General features: G+C 37.6%; 1 protein-coding gene across 2 annotated transcripts in view; it reads left to right on the forward strand.

Annotated features, from left to right (window-relative positions):
* LOC145978645 (N-acetylated-alpha-linked acidic dipeptidase 2-like) overlaps positions 1 to 20,727 on the forward strand; it is a 211,601-nt gene that overhangs the window by 25,778 nt on the left and 165,096 nt on the right. For both annotated transcript variants that reach the window (XM_083111401.1, XM_083111402.1), the window contains 6 exons: positions 1,436 to 1,592; positions 2,728 to 2,848; positions 11,121 to 11,254; positions 11,867 to 12,056; positions 12,629 to 12,719; positions 13,368 to 13,552. In XM_083111401.1, coding sequence (XP_082967527.1) covers positions 1,436 to 1,592; positions 2,728 to 2,848; positions 11,121 to 11,254; positions 11,867 to 12,056; positions 12,629 to 12,719; positions 13,368 to 13,552 — 878 coding nt within the window. The remainder of the gene's footprint in view (positions 1 to 1,435; positions 1,593 to 2,727; positions 2,849 to 11,120; positions 11,255 to 11,866; positions 12,057 to 12,628; positions 12,720 to 13,367; positions 13,553 to 20,727) is intronic.

Here is a 20,727-nt window from a genome sequence, read left to right on the forward strand (position 1 = left end):
TTTATATATATTGCATTTACTATAATATATATAGTGGCTCTTCTCCGCTCCTAGTTTCTACAATGAGCTCTGCTCTTCTTTATATGACGCGCTGCCATCTATCGTTGCTCTCGGGAAACAGTTCTTCCTTGCATTTTTCATTGTGTCGTCGGAACTGGCACGTGACACGGCATCGGTATCGGTAGGAATCGGTCATGGTTTCGGTATCGGCAAATGGTGGTATCAACTCAGCTCTAATTATGACAATTATTGTTGGCGGGCGGGGGGGGGGGCAGACTAGACTAGATAAATTACAAAATACGTATTGGGGTTAAAACAATCTTTAATTACCTTTCCCTCCTCGGGTGGATTGTAGCAGGTGGGCGTTCTCGCTCCTGACCCCTTCTTTTGCCCTTACTGTGCGTCTTCTCTCAAAAAATCAAAGGTATCATATGCAATTTATTATTTTCGTATTATGCAATAATAGCCTAGGAAAAGAAAGATAGCTAAATCAGACTCTGCACATAAAAAATTTGGATTACACTACCAATATCCTTCTTAAAGGTCAATCTTTAAACATATTTGCGAGCAAACAACAAAATAGTAAAATTAGAACGTAATGGACATTTTATGTGTGCGCTGCTAAAATTTTCAAATAATTTATTTAACACTTTGGCAATTTTAACGCAATACAGTTTCAACTGAAATTAAATACATAAAATATGAATTTACAATAAATCGACATACTTCCGAGATTCTAGTTGTTAATTTTGGTGAATATTTTCCAGAAGAGCGATGACAATAAGAAATTTTACTATTCTAATTTTCTCCAAGGTTGTATATTATAAATACACGTAACCAAACATGCACAGGGTGTTCCAATATTAACGCAGTTTTAGATTGTGCACCATTTTCCCCCCGCAGGGTTGGCAACGTTCTGCTAGGTCACATTTTGTAGTAAAAACGTTGCGGTTAGTCAATATGGAGAGCTACACGATGGAGAAACAAATGACGATCGTTAAAATCCATTACAAGTACGCAAATTACCTGACCTTTTCGGTAGGAGATGCGCCCCAGATGAATCAAGTGTGAGACCTCGCACCGTGAGATCTTTTTCCCCTGGGGATTCATTAAGTCCAAACTTTATGGTGCGAAAATAATATCGATTCATTAATTGAAAGCAGAAATTCAAAGAGGTATCGACGGCATTGAGCCGCAATTATGCGAAAAAGTTATTCAGAATTTTGACAAAAGAATTCTAGCGTGTCAAATGCGTCGTGGAGGACATTTGTCAGATATCCTCTTTCACATTTAATGGCAATGTTTACCCTTTCAAATAATTTAATGACTTTGCCAACTAATAAATATATGAAATGTTTAATTTTTCTTAAATTAAACCTTTCCTTTGGGACAACCTTTTGTATTTATACTGATAAAAACAATTGCATTTTTCTAGGGAGGTGTCCCGTTTGCCTCACCTGGCTGCACTGAAGAGGGACGTGGAGCTTGCAGAGATGATCAAGGAGCGATGGGAGAGCGAAGGCTTGGACTCGGTGGAAATGGTGGCTTACGATGTGCTGCTCTCCTTCCCAAATCGCACAAACCCAAATAAGGTAAGCACAATATCTAGTTCTACATGTACAACTTTCCGGCTATCGTTGCCTCGTTAAGATATTAATATTTCAATAACATGTTATTAATGAGATGCCATACTTACAGTACTTTATTCAACGTTATTTATTTCTCTTTCACCTAATGTGAGCTATACGTGTCAGGTGCATTTATATACTCGTACTTTATTCGAGAAATCTCAATAAGCTTCAGGATGTTATTAACCAAGGTTTTATAGCAGTTTGTAATAATTTTAATTCTATTCAAATACAAGTTCAGTCGTTATAATACGAGTATTAATTACATAAGCAAAACATCAAACCTCATTCTATTTATCAGTCAATATCAGAAAATACTTCGTGTTGATTATCCAGTCCAGTGTTTTAATATTGTCTCACTATGATATTTTATCTTTCCACTAGAATTTATTTTGAATTCCCATTTTTATTTCCACTATTTTGTTACCAGATTGTCTCAGTCAACGATTTGTGATATTTATGATATGAATTATTCCCTTACTCTGTAAGGAAGAAAGAAGAAAATAATAGAGAAACTTAAAATAGTAAAGAGAGACATACTAAAATAAAAAGCGAGAGAAGAGAATTCAAAGTGAAAAGTGAAAGGTAATATATGTATATATATACATACATACATACATACAGAGACAGACAGAGAGAGAGAGAGAGAGAGAGAGAGAGAGAGAGAGACAGAAAGAGAGAGAGATAGAGAGAGACAGATAGATAGATAGATAGATAGAGAGAGAGAGAGAGAGAGAGAGCGAGAGAGAGAGAGAGAGAGAGAGACAATTGAATGAAGTTGACTACATTGTCGGACTTCAACATGTGTTGATAACATATTCGAAAAAGCTTCCCCCTTTTTCCATATCATGTATGATGATATATTATACGTGTTACCCATCCACATTTATTTTAAACGGTTATTTTCACACTTTACAGACCAACGTATACATAAAAATAAGAAAAATCCTCAATGTGGTGCTAATTATACCACCTGCAATACGACATATCAATGTTCTTTCCAAGCATGTCAGGCAAGAGTATAGCTTGCTTTCATACAAGAAGACGAATACAGTGTTAGAACGATTTGGTATATTCAACGATAGTATCTTTCTTGCAGGTTTACCTGGTGGACGAAAGAGGACGTATTGTGTTCCAAACGAATCACATAGAGGAAGAAGTTAATGCAGGAGACTGGAATCCAACTTTCGTTCATTCCTTTAACGGATATTCTCCGAAAGGTAAGGTGTTTCTTGATAGCTATTCGTGATTAAAATTACCACCTGAGCGCTAGTGTCGCTTCCAATATGGCCGCTCTACGTAGGATAGATCTTTGTTTACATTCAGTAGTAGTACGTAATAGCAGCGTGTTGTTATGTCTGGTACGGAAGAAACGTTTAAATTACGCGTTACATTTAAATATTGCGAATGCGATGTGAATTCCAGGAACTATAACGAAGGTGAAGCTGTTTGAGAGCGAAGCATTTAATTATGATAATAAAAATAACAGGGGAAACTCACACGAAACTAATGTATACGCACGGTTTTTCAAAGCGGTGCTGTTTCATCTGCACTGCACCTTGGTTGTAACTGCCTAACTGGAGCTCTCAGAAATGATTTGAAAATAAAGCATTCACCTGTATTGCAAAGCTTGGGAGAAAATAAATGAAAACATGCTGTTGCAGTTTTTTCCCCAAAGAGGCAGGCTGGTTAAATAACAACACCGGATAATGATAATAATAATAACAATAACAACAATTTCATTGAGGCTATTTTCAGTCTTCACTGAAAATTGACATACTGAATGAAACAGCAACATTAGCATGTCAATTAAGTATTTCTGACTTACCTTTATGATTACGGACATTAATTAATTCTCAAACTATTTTCATCTTTGCACTTAATCGACTTGCACCTGTTCCAAATTACATACATAATACATTGTTTTCGAAAAAAAATGTTATATTCATAAAGAACAATTTAAAACTTACTTTCATGGCAATAAAATCATCTTTCCGAAAGATTGTTTCGGGAAAAAAATGCTTTGGATGGCTTCAACACGGCGAAGCGCAACGAAGTGTCCTACGTGGAATGGTTCCTGAAAATCTCACCAGATGGCATATCGGATAATTTTAATCGCGAATAGCCAGCTGCTACGAAAGTATGCGACTGGCAAATGCGCTGGTGCCACATATGGGAAAAGCAAGGGAGGGAGCCCTGAGAATTTCTGTGTCTCGCTCATGATGTGGCAACGTTCATTATGCAGCGTTGTCTAGTGCAAGCGTCAACATCCCCTCCATAGGGAAACAGATCGTTGTCATTCCTGTCCTTCCCAACAAACATCGACGACATTTTTGTAATTCATATATTACAAAGACAGGCTTCAAGACGAGTACATGCATTGTTGTAATCTCCGAAACAATTATAGTTATCGCAGGCCCAACCGGCGGCTGACCTACATAGTTCTATCTGTCCACCAATCGTCTTAGGAGGTGTGTGGCTTGATGAGCGCCAACAACCTCAGTTGCGAAGTAAAAGCTGTGGGGGTAATATCGCTCTCCCGTTACAACGTTACCAATCCTATGTCTGTTTTTTTGTCAATTATTAATTATTAGCTTATTTGTATAGTGTTTATTTTTCCAAGTCTTTGAGGAGAATTTACTTTAACATTAGAAAAAAAAACTCTCCAGGTTAATTATTTAGAAAACTTGGCATGAAGATCACAATAGGTATAATCTCTTTTAACTATTGTATACATTTGTTGGTATATAGGCTGAGTTGAAAATAAATGTAAAAATGTGTCTCTCGCAAGTCAATGTTTAATTTTTATTTCCTAAAGGTTGTTCTGTCATAAACAGAACACATTTATATTCCTCTTTTAGAAACTTCATAATGCACATACATTATATGTAACATGTTATGTAATTAATATTATTAACATGTAGACAACAATGTATAATTTATATCTATATTATATATATATATATATACACACACATATACATACAGGGTCTCCCCCATGGCGCAGTGGTAGCGTCATTGCCTTATAATCAAGGGGTCCCGGGTTCGATACCCGGTGGAGGCACAAGTGGTTCGGATCCCACTTTAAACTGTAGGTCCAGTCCCGATTAGCCTTACTGTGCATAAAGTGGACTTAAAACACCAACTCAAAAAAAAAAAACAAAAAAAAAACATATATATACATACAGGGCTCGAAAAATGCCGGTCGCCAGGTCGCCATGTACGATAGTTTGAAGATTCTAAGTTCAAATTGCAGTACAGTGTAAGTTAGCAAATGATTTTTTTATCAACGTTGTGAACATTCTATAGAATCAGTAACAATTTCTTACTCTTTGTCCTCCAACCCCCCATTTCCCGCTTGCTATTTTTTTTTTTATACCAGTATGTTACGAATGTGCTTTATAATCCCAATTAGTAGGAATTACAGCAAAGAAGAGCCTGAAGAATGGCGCCGTTCCTACAATGATAATCCCAGTTACACTAGCTTAGTGACGATAACAGTGTTCTTGCAAGACGTGTGAAGTTGGTGTTGCCAAATGCGGACTTTTTCTTTTTACGGAGTATATGATCTGACTACCATTCTGGAGACTCGGGTTCGATCCCCGTTGGGAGAACCGGAATTTTTTGCACATGTTCAAGCGGCTTCGTCGCCCAGCCAGCATCGTATAAAGTGGGTACTTGGAGGAATCTCTGGGGGATAAAAGCGATACTTAAAGTGCAGCACATTGAGAGCTTTGTTAATAAATTTGACCTGAAAAATGGAAAGTGCTTATAAATCCCCAAACTTTCCGAATCGAGATTTTAGATTTTTCGGAATCTGGATTTTCTTTGGCCATCCTTAGTGTGAAGGCAAGATTGCTAGGAAAAATGTTCTGAGTAAGTGTGTCTGTCAGATCGAGAACAAGAATCTTGATTACTCCTATGATTCGTCTGCTCAATACAGACACGTATCTAGTAATATGCTTCGGGTGGGGGTGGGGGGTCCAAACCAAGTGTCTCAGGAATAATAATAATAATAACAATAATGTTTTCATTAAAATAATTATATTAAATCAAATTTATACTAATTAATAATATATTAATATTATACGAATAGATAAAAAGACTGTATAAGAATAGAGATATAACAGGCATATTTATTACTTAGCTTACCTGTAGTTAAGATCGGAATAATTTACATAAATGCAAGTGCCCTGGAAATGAAATTAATGTCAAATAGATGAAGAATTGAATATTTGTCGAATAACAAAAATGATGTTACATGTAGTTGGAGAAAAGTAAGTTTCTGATTAATATTTTATGCATCTTATTTTAAGTAATAATGTACATAAATTATCCTTGTAATGTAATTCAATGCAGTATGATCCCAATATTTATTTATTTATTTATTTCAGAAATTGAACGCAACAGGTATATTACCTATTAATGGCGTTCATTATACAATAATTTTCTGATAACATTATTGAAATATTGCACAGATGAATGTAGCATATAGACAGAAAACATTTAACAAACATATAAATCTTAGGTTCTATCGTAATTTATGTAATTTTAGTATATTCCTTTTCAAAATTGCGGTCGGGCAAAATAAGTCCACACTGTTTTCACTTTTGATGGTATCATTAAATGTTTTACACATATTCCAAATTGGGGATATTGTCAGAGCGTTGGTTCTATTACGACGGAGGCTGAAGAGTTGCCTTCTTGGTCGTAATTTGCTTGAGGGGACGTAGAAGTCGAGCTGTGACAGGGCGAAAGGAGCTTCAATAAGATTATTTAAAATTTTGTGGAGGAAAATGAGCTGATGCATGATGCGTCTGTTGTTGAGAGTTGTTAGGTTAATATATCTGAGAAGGTTCTCACGGGATTCCATTTGAGGGTATATACCATCTAGTTTGTACTTTAAGTGTCTTAAGAATTTACTTTGAATTTGTTCTATTTTGTTTATATCTTGCTGGGTTTGAGGGTGCCACACTATGCTTGCGTATTCAATTTTCACTCTAACGTAAGCATTATAAAGCATCATTAAGCTTCCGACATTTTTGAACTCTTTGCATGTACGCATTATAAATCCCAGAAGTCTGTAAGCCTCGTTTGTTACAAAGTTAACGTGCGCGAGAAATGTAAGTTTAGAATCAAACAGAACTCCTAGATCTTTGATTGTTTCTACCCGTTTTAATTTTTGTTTATTTATGCAATAGTCGTATTTTATTGATGTAGTGTTTCGAGTATATGACATTTGGTAACATTTTTCGCTATTTAAGATTAGTTTGTTGCTTTCGCACCATTCCACAAGACTGTTTATGTTCGCTTGTAACTCGGTACAGTCACTGTAACTGCAAATTCTTTTGTATATTTTTAAATCGTCCGCAAAAAGTAGTTTACTCGATTGATTCAGATGTTCGTGAAGATCATTTATGTACATTAGAAAGAATAAGGGACCAAGGTTAGGGCCTTGGGGAACTCCGGATGTAGCTTCAAATTCATCGGAAGTATTTCCCTGAAACGTTACGTACTGTTTGCGGTTTGTTAAGTAGGATTGACACAATTGTAACATCGGATTCGATAGATTGTATGATTTCAGTTTTTCTATTAAGATTCTATGGTTTACGGTATCAAACGCTTTCGAAAAATCTGTATATATTACATCTACTTGAGCTCCGCCATCCATCGCGGTTGCGATAAAATGAGTTATTTCTGATAGGTTGGTACAGACAGACTTTTTACATAAGAAACCATGTTGATAAGGAGAGATCACTGATCGTATGTGATAAGAAATGTGCTTGTAAAGAATTTGCTCTAAGAGCTTGGCAGGTGCTGCCAGGACTGCCATCGGCCTGTAATTCTCTACATCATTTTGCTTATTTGTTTTTGGTATCGGGGTAATTTTTGCTAATTTCCAAATATCTGGAAATGTTGAGGTGGAAAGTACAAGATTGAACAGCGTGTGCAGGGGGTATTTGAGTATCTCACCGCATCCTTTAAGTATGTAAGGCGGAATTTTATCGGAACCAATAGATTTTTTCGGATTAAGATTTTTAATGGCATCTTCGATTTCTTTAAGACTAATATCTGATAGGTTTAGTTTATCGATTTCACTGTAAGATTAAATATTCAAAGTCTTATTTTTTCCATCATCCTGCCGGTACACCGATTGAAAATATTTAGCAAACGCTGTTGTTACTTCTAGAGTGTCAGAAAGTACTTTACCTTGATATTGAAAAGGTTCTGTTCTTTTTGTTTTTTCATATTTTTGGCAAAGCTGAAGATGAGATTAGGAGTATGAAGTATGTTATACTCTGTGCTTAAAATATAATGCGTATATGGTTTTTGAATCCCTCGTTTAACAATATTCCGAAGTTCTTTAAATTTCTCATGATGATGTTCAGCGTGGGGAGCGTTATTTTTCCATTTTTGCCTATGATATGCTTTTTTCCTGATATTCTTTATAATTTCCCGTAAGAACCAGCTCGGAAATTTCTTCGGTTGAGTTTTTGTTGAAGGTACGCATTTGTTAAATATGTCATACACCATTTTATAGAACTTATCAATAGCGGCATTAATATTAGTGTATTTCTTCAGATCATTCCAATTAACAGCTCTCATAAGATTATACATTTTTAAAAAATCTGCATTCCTAAAGTTATAGTTATATTCTGCTTGAATTGAATTTGTCGTGATAGATTTAAATTTAGTCATGGAAATGTCAATATTTAAAGCTGGGTGATGAATGTCTTCTGGTACGAGAGGATCGGATTCCCTTGTGACTGTTATGCTATTAACGTTACTTAAAATCAAATCTAACGTTCGTTGGTTATCATTTTTTATGTCATTGAAGCTGTTTAGTAGGTGGAGTGACATGAAATGACTCAATTCTACGCAAGCTTCGTTTGAAAATAAGAGATAGTGATCCGCCCCCTTTATCTCAGGGAAATATAATCCTTGCCTTCTAAAAGTTCAAAGGGAATTAATAACCATCGATTATACAACAAATGCTAATATTTTAATTGCTTAATTTTCGTTCTTAATAAGTCTTTCGGGTGGGAAGGGGGTCCGAACCTCCTTTACGTCCTTCCTGTCCTTCAAAGTCGTATGATCCCAATATTGTCTTCCAATAAGTTCAGAGGATATTATACAACAAAGGCTAAACGAGTATATTTTTATTATTTAATTTTCGCACTTAATTAGTCTTTCGGATGGGGAGAAGGGTCCGGACCCCCTAAATACGTCCTGCCTGCTTTGATTAAAGTAAGTTTCTGATTAATATTTCATGCATATTGAGTAGTAGTGTATATAAATCCTCTTTGTAATGTCCTTCAAAGCCGTATGATCCCAATATAATCCATGGCTTCCAATAAGTTCAGAGGAAATTATACAACAAAGGCTAAACGAATATATTTTTCATTATCTAATTTTAGTACTTGATAAGTCTTTCGGGGGCGGGGTCCGGACCCCCTGGACCCCTCTAAATACGTCCTTCGTTCAATACAAAACGAAAAAATTCGTAAATACAAAACAACAGAAAGTACTTCGTGTTTTGTCAAGGAAGAATATTACTTTTTCCGAATTCTATATTTGAACCGCAGGATCCAAAAATTAAAAGGAAAAATACCATCAAGCAAAAACAATGGATCCCGTGCTGCTCTTTTTCCAATCCTTTCCAGCACTAACCATGAGTAAATTTGTGATTTTGCTTACTTATATTTTTTTCTATGCACCATCACGTATTCTGTGTAAGCTGTGTTGCAATGCTCTTCAATATGTGCTTTTCCCTTAAAAACAAGAGCGTTGAATGCTTTACAGTGTTTGAAATAGCAGACACTCGAAGTCTCATCCTGATGACGTCACAGAGACCTTGCCGGGGCTGTAAACATGGGGGCTGAAAAGAAGGCGAGTTATGACCAGACCTTCAAGAGCTAGGAAACTAGCGGTCTACGGACCTTGTATATATATATAAATACATAAATTTGACCCCCAAACACATCAGCCTAGCTACTAGGGTGCTGCAATGAGCGTTTTTGCGCTCGAGCGGCAAATAGTTCGCACGGGTAACGATAGATGGCACACAGAATTGATAGTTCTTCCGCTCGAGCGAAAAACGACCGAACGAGCGAAATACACTCGAACTCCCGAACCCTATTAGTACACGTATTTCCGTAATTTGTCTATGGTACTGAGTCCTCAAATATGGATCGTGAAGTAAAATACCAAGTGAAATTAAAAAAAATCATCATTTCTATGTTAAAATGCAGTTTTGTGTATCTTACCGAGATACGTGAAAATGAAATAGATGATCATGGGCTGAAACTACCGTGACTGATATTTTATGTTTCTACGATTATTTTCACATCGAAATGATGTTTTGATTGAATGTTATAACTGAATTTTATTATTTCGCAGGATATGATTATCCTTTTCGGTAAGTGAACAATGATGTAGAGTGGGATCCATGAGTATTACCGTGCAAATTGTCCATCACCATGTTCGTGCACTTTATTTGACCCAATAACAGCTTCAAGAATGAAAAGAAAACTCAAAACAAGCTGTTGACAACGTCTGCACCAGCATACATAAAAATCCATCGCTTTAAAATACACAGGATGAAAGAGAAAAAAATAATGAAAATAGTCGTGGACAATTTGCACGGTAATACTCATAGATCCCACTGTACACCTACTTCTTGCACTATGATACAATATTTGTAATTGCTTAGCAACTGTCAGCATGTGTATCAGTTTTACGTTTTGGTTTGTAGATATTGTATACCTGATATGAGTCTTGCATAATAATATACGGAATTATTATTTAGAATTGTAATTGCATAGAGTGGTTTCCTTCCATGTTTGGGTTTTAGGTTGACAGTGCTGCTTATTAAGCTCTGAAATATGTAACGTTGCCAATCATTCCATTACGAGTGCGGTACGAACGAGTGTATCGCGCTCGACCGTGGGCGATTCGAACGAGTTTGAGCGAGCGAAAGTGGTCCGATGCAGTACTCTACTAGCTACGTCCTTTTCGATTGGAGTCCAAATCGATGTATGGGCCCTTCTCTGCGAGTGTCCATCCATTCTTTTTGTGGCCGAGAGAAGCAGTAAGGGGTCTTAAAGTAAGAAAAAAATGCAAGTTCAGTAGATAAAATTTTGAATCTGTCATATTGAGACAACAGTAAAGACAATTGAAACCACGGAAATGTGGATTCAATGCTTCTATAGAAACTAAGTGAGGGGAGACGGCGTTCGAAGGTTTACACTTCCCCACTTAATTTGTTTACGAACAAAAGTGATGGTGTTTGAAATGAATTCATAATTATACATTTTACTTTTTGTAATACATTCAACATGTATGTATAGGGGATGGAGAAAAGTGAGATTTTATATGTATCACCTAATTCTTATTTGAAAAATTAGATAATTTTTTACGGAAGAGGATCTTAATTCAAATATTCTGTGTTGACTGTTATGATATTATATAATATGAATATCTTTATTCCAGGAACCGTTGCTGGGCAATTGGTGTATGTGAACTATGCTCGCCAAGAGGATTTTGAATTACTGGAAAGCATGGGAGTAGATGTTAATGGGAAAATCTGTTTGTCTCGTTATGGCGAAATATTCAGAGGTAACAAGGTAATAGATTGCATTTCATCAATTTCAAATATGAATTTGGATATTGCAATCCAAAGTCACCATTACATATCTACGATGTTCTCACTAGTTTATTTTATTTGAAATCTAGTGAACACCATATTCATCAAACAAATATTCATGGAAAAGAGGCTATGTAGTATTGCAAACAGTAACAAAATTAAAATATCTGATATTGACAAAACTGTAGTCTTGCTTTGCACAAACATTTTACTTACATACCATGTCAAGCTCTGATTATCGTCTTAATATAAGAGAGTTTGGTATTCGTTTTTTCTGAAACTGTTTTCCAACAATTCATCATAACGGAGAATATGACATGGTTTTAAGTCATAAATAGTTTTAAAATTTGAATCCTTGCAGGTAGAAAATGACCTGTTAAATTTATTTAAGTGGTTCCATTACGCATGTCTCTCACGTAAGTGCAAGATCGAAGATTGCATTAAATTGTACTTAGGATAGTCAGAACATTTCGAGCTTTCGAACCGCACACATACACACACATACTATATTATTCGAAGTTTCAGAATGAGGCTTTAAATATTTACACATGTTCATATGGTTGTGTATATCTTGCAATTAAAATTTTTCCAGGTTCAAAATGCACATGAGAAAGGTGCCAGAGGAATCATCTTCTACACAGATCCCGGGGATGTAGCCGTGGAAGGAGTGAGGGCGGAAGACCTCTACCCTCATACAGTGTGGTTGCCTGGTAGTGGCATGCAACGGGGATCGGTAGCACTTGGTATGGGCGATCCTCTCACCCCATACTGGCCTTCAATAGGTAGGCGAACTTTTGTATGTGAAGTTTCCTGCTAGGTTTCAGGGCATGCACTGGCAGGCTTTCTCAGTTTCTACACATGTAAAACTATTCTTAACTTTTTTTTCATTTTCTGACTTCTTTAATAGTTTTAATATCAAAGGGAGTATATGGGTTTTCGGAGTGAAAGACTGTACATGTGACCTTTTAAATATAACATCAAAAGGCAGTGTTAGCTACAGTAATTATTCACAATAGTTCTATCTCTTTTGTGAGAGACTTGTTTATATTATGAGAAAATCTTATTACAATCTCGAATTTTGTGCGAGTGGTTCAGGGTTTGATCCTCAAGGAAAGGTAAAAAAAAAATCGGCACTGAGGACTATTGCGGAGTTACTTCAAAACAATAGTAGTGAATTCCAGTCTTGGAAGCCAGAAAACAGCGGCGATGGGGCTGGATGCGTTGACCAGGCATCTCCTCATGAAAAGCTGCTTGGCAGACCTTCACCCTCAAAGGCCCATTGAGTTTAAATTAGCTTCAATTATCTTATTAAATCTATACTTTGATTTACGTTTTACATTGCATTACATTACAGAAGGTGCTTATAGGATAGATATAAAGGATGCAGTTCTACCTAAAATTCCATCCCAGCCGATTGGATACAAAGATGCAGAACGCTTGTTAAGGTAAGTGGTGTTTCAGCACTGTTAAAATTTCTTCAACGAATTTCATGTTATTACACAAAGAGCAATAAATATGAAAGAAGAAATAAGATTTTTGGTACTACTTATTAATGCATACTTTGTCTTCCTGGAATAGAAAATGCACACATTAAAGCATCAAACATAAATCAATCCTCTTGCAAAATTTTCCACTTGGGAGGAAAAAAGAATAATAAAAAAATACTGATTGCGATCAGTCTCCAATAATTCAGTGATTTCTCCACATACTCCACACCCCAAAATTTCCTCAACACACCCTCCCCTTGTCGTGAATTTTTTTAGAAGGGTTCAATTTATAGCCATTTTGGATAATTTAACCCTTACACCCTCCAGACGAAAAAATTCTCTATGAACTCCTGCAATAACTAATTCCATTGAAATTATTAATATTGTAAGTGAGTATATGCGTATTGGTGGCCATAGACTACATATGTAACATTTTAAAATTTAATAGCAACAGGTAGTGTTAGTTACCGTCATTTTTCACAATAGACTCTTTTGTGAAGACTTGTTTAATTAAAATTCTGGATAAACTCCTATTATAATTTATTCCATTGAAATTGTTTATATTGAATGAGTTTAATCGAATCATTGAATTGTCTTTACTTGTAGACTTCTTGGTGGACCTGAAGCTCCAAAGGATTGGAGAGGTGGCTTCTCAAACATTACTTATACTCTAGGCCCTGGGTTTGATTCCAAACATCGTAGATATTCTATTCGTCTTACAGTTAACAACGAGCTACGGAGGATGACAAGTTACAATGTCATTGGGAGGATACATGGTGCGATTGAACCAGGTAGATTTCTCTTATAGCAATTGTTACTTTTGTCAATATTTTTTCCCCACTAGTTCATAAGGTGGATATTTACCAATGATAGCCATTAATTAAATATAAGGCTTCAGTAGTAAATGCCTAACCAACAGCATGAAAATATCTCAGTTAACTTTGATGTAATGTTTATTTCCAAATAAAGATGATCAAGTTATGTAATCATAATCACACTCACATTTCCATAACGTTATATTTAGAGAGGATGAGACAGATATTGTACCAGTACACAAGTTGTTTAATCTGGCCTATCTTGTACATTACTGAAAATAGAGTAAAAAATGAAAGTTAAGCTGGAAGACATGGAGTAAGTGGAGAACAAATTTAAATTATTGAGCTCAGAATAAATAGCTCCATTCCTTATACGTTTAATCACAGCAAAATAACATTTAATTAATGACTCTCATTGACAGATATCAACCTACAACATTACTTTAGAATTTTATTAACTTCATCTACGCCATGGGGGAGGCACTGATGTTTGTAATCCGAATGGAAACATATGTGGAAATGACACCACCTCGATACGTGACTTGACGTACCTTATGCTGTGAATCTAAGGAACTGGTAGTCGGCTGGGAGTCGTGGCGTGCTCCTGTAATCCAGCTTCCTGGAGGCCGGGATCATCGGATGGTTTGAGGTCGGGAGTCTTTCAGTGTAGTGCCCCATGTTGACTGGGCGTCCGCACTAAGCTCGGCATCAATATGGTTTCCTGAGGGGAGCCTCGGGTGACCAGGTTGGCTGAGGAAGGGCGTACTGGGCCAGGCGGGAGACCGAGCAGCCAAAAGACCTCGTGTCGAGCAGTAGTGGGACAGCGCCTGGGAGTGGGAGCCTGGCTGTAGCCTTACCAATACAATCGGACGTGATTCCATTTTGATGTTCATTATACATAATACCTTTTGCATATATACGAGCAAAAATTAATTATGATTCTCATTTATGAAAATAACATCACTTTAAAATTTTATTAATTTCATTTCCGTGATGGACTCTCGTATGGCAAGAATCGCACAGTTGGGACACAAGAACAATGACCAGACTCTCCTTGAAATTCAAAACTGTCATTAAACAGTCATGTATCACAAAGTAAACTGATTGATGTTCTTTTTTTTAATATTAATAGTTTTTCCAAAACCAATACTTCAACAAGTATCAACAAACTTGATCCATCGATCTGCCTGGTGGAGAATTTAGCACACAGTGCTACGACGCCAGGCTTCGCGGGTTCGAATCTTGGCCTGGGACTTTCCCTTCATCAGTTTATTCAATACTTGGCCTCATAGTCGTGAATGTCTAAAACAGAAAGATATTCAACGCTCAAAGTCAAATAGAATTACAATCGTTTCCTTGTTTTTAGACTTCGTTTGTATTTTGAACATGTAGTTCTTACTCTTTCATTACAGTCGATAGAAACATAATGGAGCCGCTAGGAATCACAGGTCTTGAGCTAAATAGGTCCACGATGTCTCAGCGAATATTGCTACATGGACAAGTGAAAATGCGAACCACCTTGGAATATTATGAATAGCTCGCGATAGGCTTTGGATTCCGACTGCGGGACGGCATGGGTTCGAGTTCGCCTGGGTTCAGTCTCTGGGTTTTCGGCCTGTGTATAGGACTGGTGGCAAACCCACTATCTTGAGAAAATTTGGGAGCTACCAGTGAGTAGCGTAACCCAGTCTCGGATATCTCCTATAACGAGTGAGCGTTCGACGTACTGACCCACGTCACCCTATTACCGGTTGAAGATATCGATACCTCTAGCTAGGATTGTGGGAGGGAGATTGGCAGTCGGGAGATAGGCCCAGGCTAGATTATTTTTTAGATGTATGGTTAATACAATGTTTTAATTTCATTTGATTTTTTTTACTTCGCATCTCTGACCACTTTAGGCTAAACGCATAAATGATGATGAGTTACGATATGGACACTCAGAAAGAACACTCCGGGATTCGAATCCGGAAAATTGTGTCCTATATAGATATATTCAGTTCTTTTTCCTCTAAACTCAATAAGCATTAAAATTACATATTAAGTAAGGCAATTACTTTAAGTTGGATACAAATACTTCCAAAATTAAATAAAATTAAAAATAATACTGAAATATTTTATATTATTTAATAAATAGATTCTACTTATTAACCATAAAAATAATAAACCCAAATGTAATTTTCTTAACCCACTCCGTCGTCGCCTTGTAATCAAGGGGTCCCGGGTTCGATACCCGGTGGAGGTACAAGTGGTTCGGATCCCACTTTAAACTGTAGGTCCAGTCCCGATTAGCCTTACTGTGCATAAAGTGGACTTAAAACACCAAATCAACCAACCAATCTTAACCCACTACTATAATTAACGTACAAACAAGATGTCTGAAAAAGGATTACCATTATAGGGTAAAGTATACATGAAACCTAACATGTTCTCATTATCATGTGGTGTAGTAGCACGTTGTGCTTACCACTCCGCCACGGAGGCCGGCAATATAATGATTATCAGCTAAGAGGTATTAATACTTTCTTTGAAATATAATGTTATAAAGTTACAAACTATGAATAAGATAAATTACATCAATGAATTTATATCTGGCACAGAGTCCAGAGTGCAGATCTACGTGGCGAAGTGTTTATCAGAGTAGGCTACGTAGCCTTGGGTCCCGGGTTGGAGTTCTGGCCAAGGCATGTGTGTTCTATGTTAGTGTCCCTTCATCAAATTCATCTAATTAATGATATCATCACTCACCCTCATCTTCGCGATTAGCCTAAACTGGCAGAAAATCATAGTAAAATAAACCAAATCAATCAATCAGTCAATCAGAGCCCAGAGTGAATGTCCCTCATACCACATTAGCCATAGTATTTAAGAAAGAAAGAAAAACTAGTTTGAGAAATCTAAATAACTAGTATCATGAAACGGAGGTGCTAAACTTGTCTTCTAGGTTGTAGGGATGGGCCTACAGTTTAAACAAGGATGCCAATTACTACATGCCTGCACCACATTTCGAACCCAGTAACCTAGATTGCAAAGTGACGACGTTACTTCTACCCCATGGGGGAGGAACTGATGTTGGTAATCTGAATGGAAACATATGTGGAAATGACACCACCTCGATACGTGACTTGACGTAACGTATGCTGTGAATCTAAGGAACTGGTTGTCGGCTGGGAGTCGTGGCGTGCTCCTGTAATCCAGCTTCCTGGAGGCCGGGATCATCGGATGGTTTGAGATCGGGAGTCTTGCAGTGTAGTGCCCCATGTTGACTGGGCGTCCGCACTAAGCTCGGCATCAATATGGTTTCCTGAGGGGGAGCCTCGGGTGACCAGGTTGGCTGAGGAAGGGCGTACTGGGCCAGGCGGGAGACCGAGCAGCCAAAAGCTCTCGTGTCGAGCAGTAGTGAGACAGCGCCTGGGAGTGGGAGCCTGGCTGTAGCCTTATCAATACAATCGGACGTGATTCCATTTTGATGTTCATTATACATAATACCTTTTGCATATATACGAGCAAAAATTAATTATGATTCTTATTTATGAAAATAACATCACATTAAAATTTTATTAATTTCATCTCCGTGATGGACTCTCGTATGGCAAAAATCGCACAGTTGGGACACAAGAACAATGACCAGACTCTCCTTGAAATCCAAAACTGTCATTAAACAGTCATGTATCACAAAGTAAACTGATTGATGTTTTTTGTTAATATTAATAGTTTTTCCAACACCAATACTTCAAAAAGTATCAACAAACTTGATCTATCGATCTGCCTGGTGGAGAATTTAGCACACAGTGCTACGACGCCAGGCTTCGCGGGTTCGAATCTTGGCCTGGGACTTTCCCTTCATCAGTTTATTCAATACTTGGCCTCATAGTCGTGAATGTCTAAAACAGAAAGATATTCAACGCTCAAAGTCAAATAGAATTACAATCGTTTCCTTGTTTTTAGACTTCGTTTGTATTTTGAACATGTAGTTCTTACTCTTTCATTACAGTCGATAGAAACATAATGGAGCCACTAGGAATCACAGGTCTTGAGCTAAATAGGTCCACGATGTCTCAGCGAATATTGCTACATGGACAAGTGAAAATGCGAACCACCTTGGAATATTATGAATAGCTCGCGATAGGCTTTGGATTCCGACTGCGGGACGGCATGGGTTCGAGTTCGCCTGGGTTCAGTCTCTGGGTTTTCGGCCTGTGTATAGGACTGGTGGCAAACCCACTATCTTGAGAAAATTTGGGATCTACCAGTGAGTAGCGTAACCCAGTCTCGGATATCTCCTATAACGAGTGAGCGTTCGACGTACTGACCCACGTCACCCTATTACCGGTTGAAGATATCGATACCTCTAGCTAGGATTGTGGGAGGGAGATTGGCAGTCGGGAGATAGTCCCAGGCTTAGATTATTTTTTAGATGTATGGTTAATACAATGTTTTAATTTCATTTGATTTTTTTTACTTCGCGGCTCTGACCACTTTAGACTAAACGCATAAATGATGATGAGTTACGATATGGACACTCAGAAAGAACACTCCGGGATTCGAATCCGGAAAATTGTGTCCTATATAGATATATTCAGTTCTTTTTCCTCTAAACTCAATAAGCATTAAAATTACATATTAAGTAAGGCATTACTTTAAGTTGGATACAAATACTTCCAAAATTAAATAAAATTAAAAATAATACTGAAATATTTTATATTATTTAATAAATAGATTCTACTTATTAACCATAAAAATAATAAACCCAAATGTAATTTTCTTAACCCACTCCGTCGTCGCCTCGTAATCAAGGGGTCCCGGGTTCGATACCCGGTGGAGGTACAAGTTGTTCGGATCCCACTTTAAACTGTAGGTCCAGTCCCGATTAGCCTTACTGTGCATAAAGTGGACTTAAAACACCAAATCAACCAACCAATCTTAACCCACTACTATAATTAACGTACAAAGAAGATGCCTGAAAAAGGATTACCATTATAGGGTAAAGTATACATGAAACCTAACATGTTCTCATTATCATGTGGTGTAGTAGCACGTTGTGCTTACCACTCCGCCATGGAGGCCGGCAATATAATGATTATCAGCTAAGAGGTATTAATACTTTCTTTGAAATATAATGTTATAAAGTTACAAACTATGAATAAGATAAATTACATCAATGAATTTATATCTGGCACAGAGTCCAGAGTGCAGATCTACGTGGCGAATTGTTTATCAGAGTAGGCTACGTAGCCTTGGGTCCCGGGTTGGAGTTCTGGCCAAGGCATGTGTGTTCTATGTTAGTGTCCCTTCATCAAATTCATCTAATTAATGATATCATCACTCACCCTCATCTTCGCGATTAGCCTAAACTGGCAGAAAATCATAGTAAAATAAACCAAATCAATCAATCAGTCAATCAGAGCCCAGAGTGAATGTCCCTCATACCACATTAGCCATAGTATTTAAGAAAGAAAGAAAAACTAGTTTGAGAAATCTAAATAACTAGTATCATGAAACGAAGGTGCTAAACTTGTCTTCTAGGTTGTAGGGATGGGCCTACAGTTTAAACAAGGATGCCAATCACTACATGCCTGCACCACATTTCGAACCCAGTAATCTAGATTGCAAAGTGACGACGTTACTTCTACCCCATGGGGGAGGCACTGATGTTTGTAATCCGAATGGAAACATATGTGGAAATGACACCACCTCGATACGTGACTTGACGTAACGTATGCTGTGAATCTAAGGAACTGGTTGTCGGCTGGGAGTCGTGGCGTGCTCCTGTAATCCAGCTTCCTGGAGGCCGGGATCATCGGATGGTTTGAGGTCGGGAATCTTGCAGTGTAGTGCCCCATGTTGACTGGGCGTCCGCACTAAGCTCGGCATCAATATGGTTTCCTGAGGGGAGCCTCGGGTGACCAGGTTGGCTGAGGAAGGGCGTACTGGGCCAGGCGGGAGACCGAGCAGCCAAAAGACCTCGTGTCGAGCAGTAGTGGGACAGCGCCTGGAAGTGGGAGCCTGGCTGTAGCCTTACCAACACAATCGGACGTGATTCCATTTTGATGTTCATTATACATAATACCTTTTGCATATATACGAGCAAAAATTAATTATGATTCTCATTTATGAAAATAACATTAATTTAAAATTTTATTAATTTCATTTCCGTGATGGACTCTCGTATGGCAAGAATCGCACAGTTGGGACACAAGAACAATGACCAGACTCTCCTTGAAATTCAAAACTGTCATTAAACAGTCATGTATCACAAAGTAAACTCATTGATGTTTTTTTGTTAATATTAATAGTTTTTCCAACACCAATACTTCAAAAAGTATCAACAAACTTGATCTATCGATCTGCCTGGTGGAGAATTTAGCACACAGTGCTACGACGCCAGGCTTCGTGGGTTCGAATCTTGGCCTGGGACTTTCCCTTCATCAGTTTATTCAATACTTGGCCTCATAGTCGTGAATGTCTAAAACAGAAAGATATTCAACGCTCAAAGTCAAATAGAATTACAATCGTTTCCTTGTTTTTAGACTTCGTTTGTATTTTGAACATGTAGTTCTTACTCTTTCATTACAGTCGATAGAAACATAATGGAGCCGCTAGGAATCACAGGTCTTGAGCTAAATAGGTCCACGATGTCTCAGCGAATATTGCTACATGGACAAGTGAAAATGCACACCACCTTGGAATATTATGAATAGCTCGCGATAGGCTTTGGATTCCGACTGCGGGACGGCATGCGTTCGAGTTCGCCTGGGTTCAGTCTCTGGGTTTTCGGCCTGTGTATAGGACTGGTGGCAAACCCACTATCTTGAGAAAATTTGGGATCTACCAGTGAGTAGCGTAACCCAGTCTCGGATATCTCCTATAACGAGTGAGCGTTCGACATACTGACCCACGTCACCCTATTACCGGTTGAAGATATCGATACCTCTAGCTAGGATTGTGGGAGGGAGATTGGCAGTCGGGAGATAGGCCCAGGCTAGATTATTTTTTAGATGTATGGTTAATACAATGTTTTAATTTCATTTGATTTTTTTACTTCGCATCTCTGACCACTTTAGGCTAAACGCATAAATGATGATGAGTTACGATATGGACACTCAGAAAGAACACTCCGGGATTCGAATCCGGAAAATTGTGTCCTATAT

Source organism: Lepisma saccharinum, chromosome 25 (genome assembly GCF_977018435.1).
Source record: "Lepisma saccharinum chromosome 25, izLepSacc3.1, whole genome shotgun sequence".
NCBI lineage: Eukaryota > Metazoa > Arthropoda > Insecta > Zygentoma > Lepismatidae > Lepisma > Lepisma saccharinum.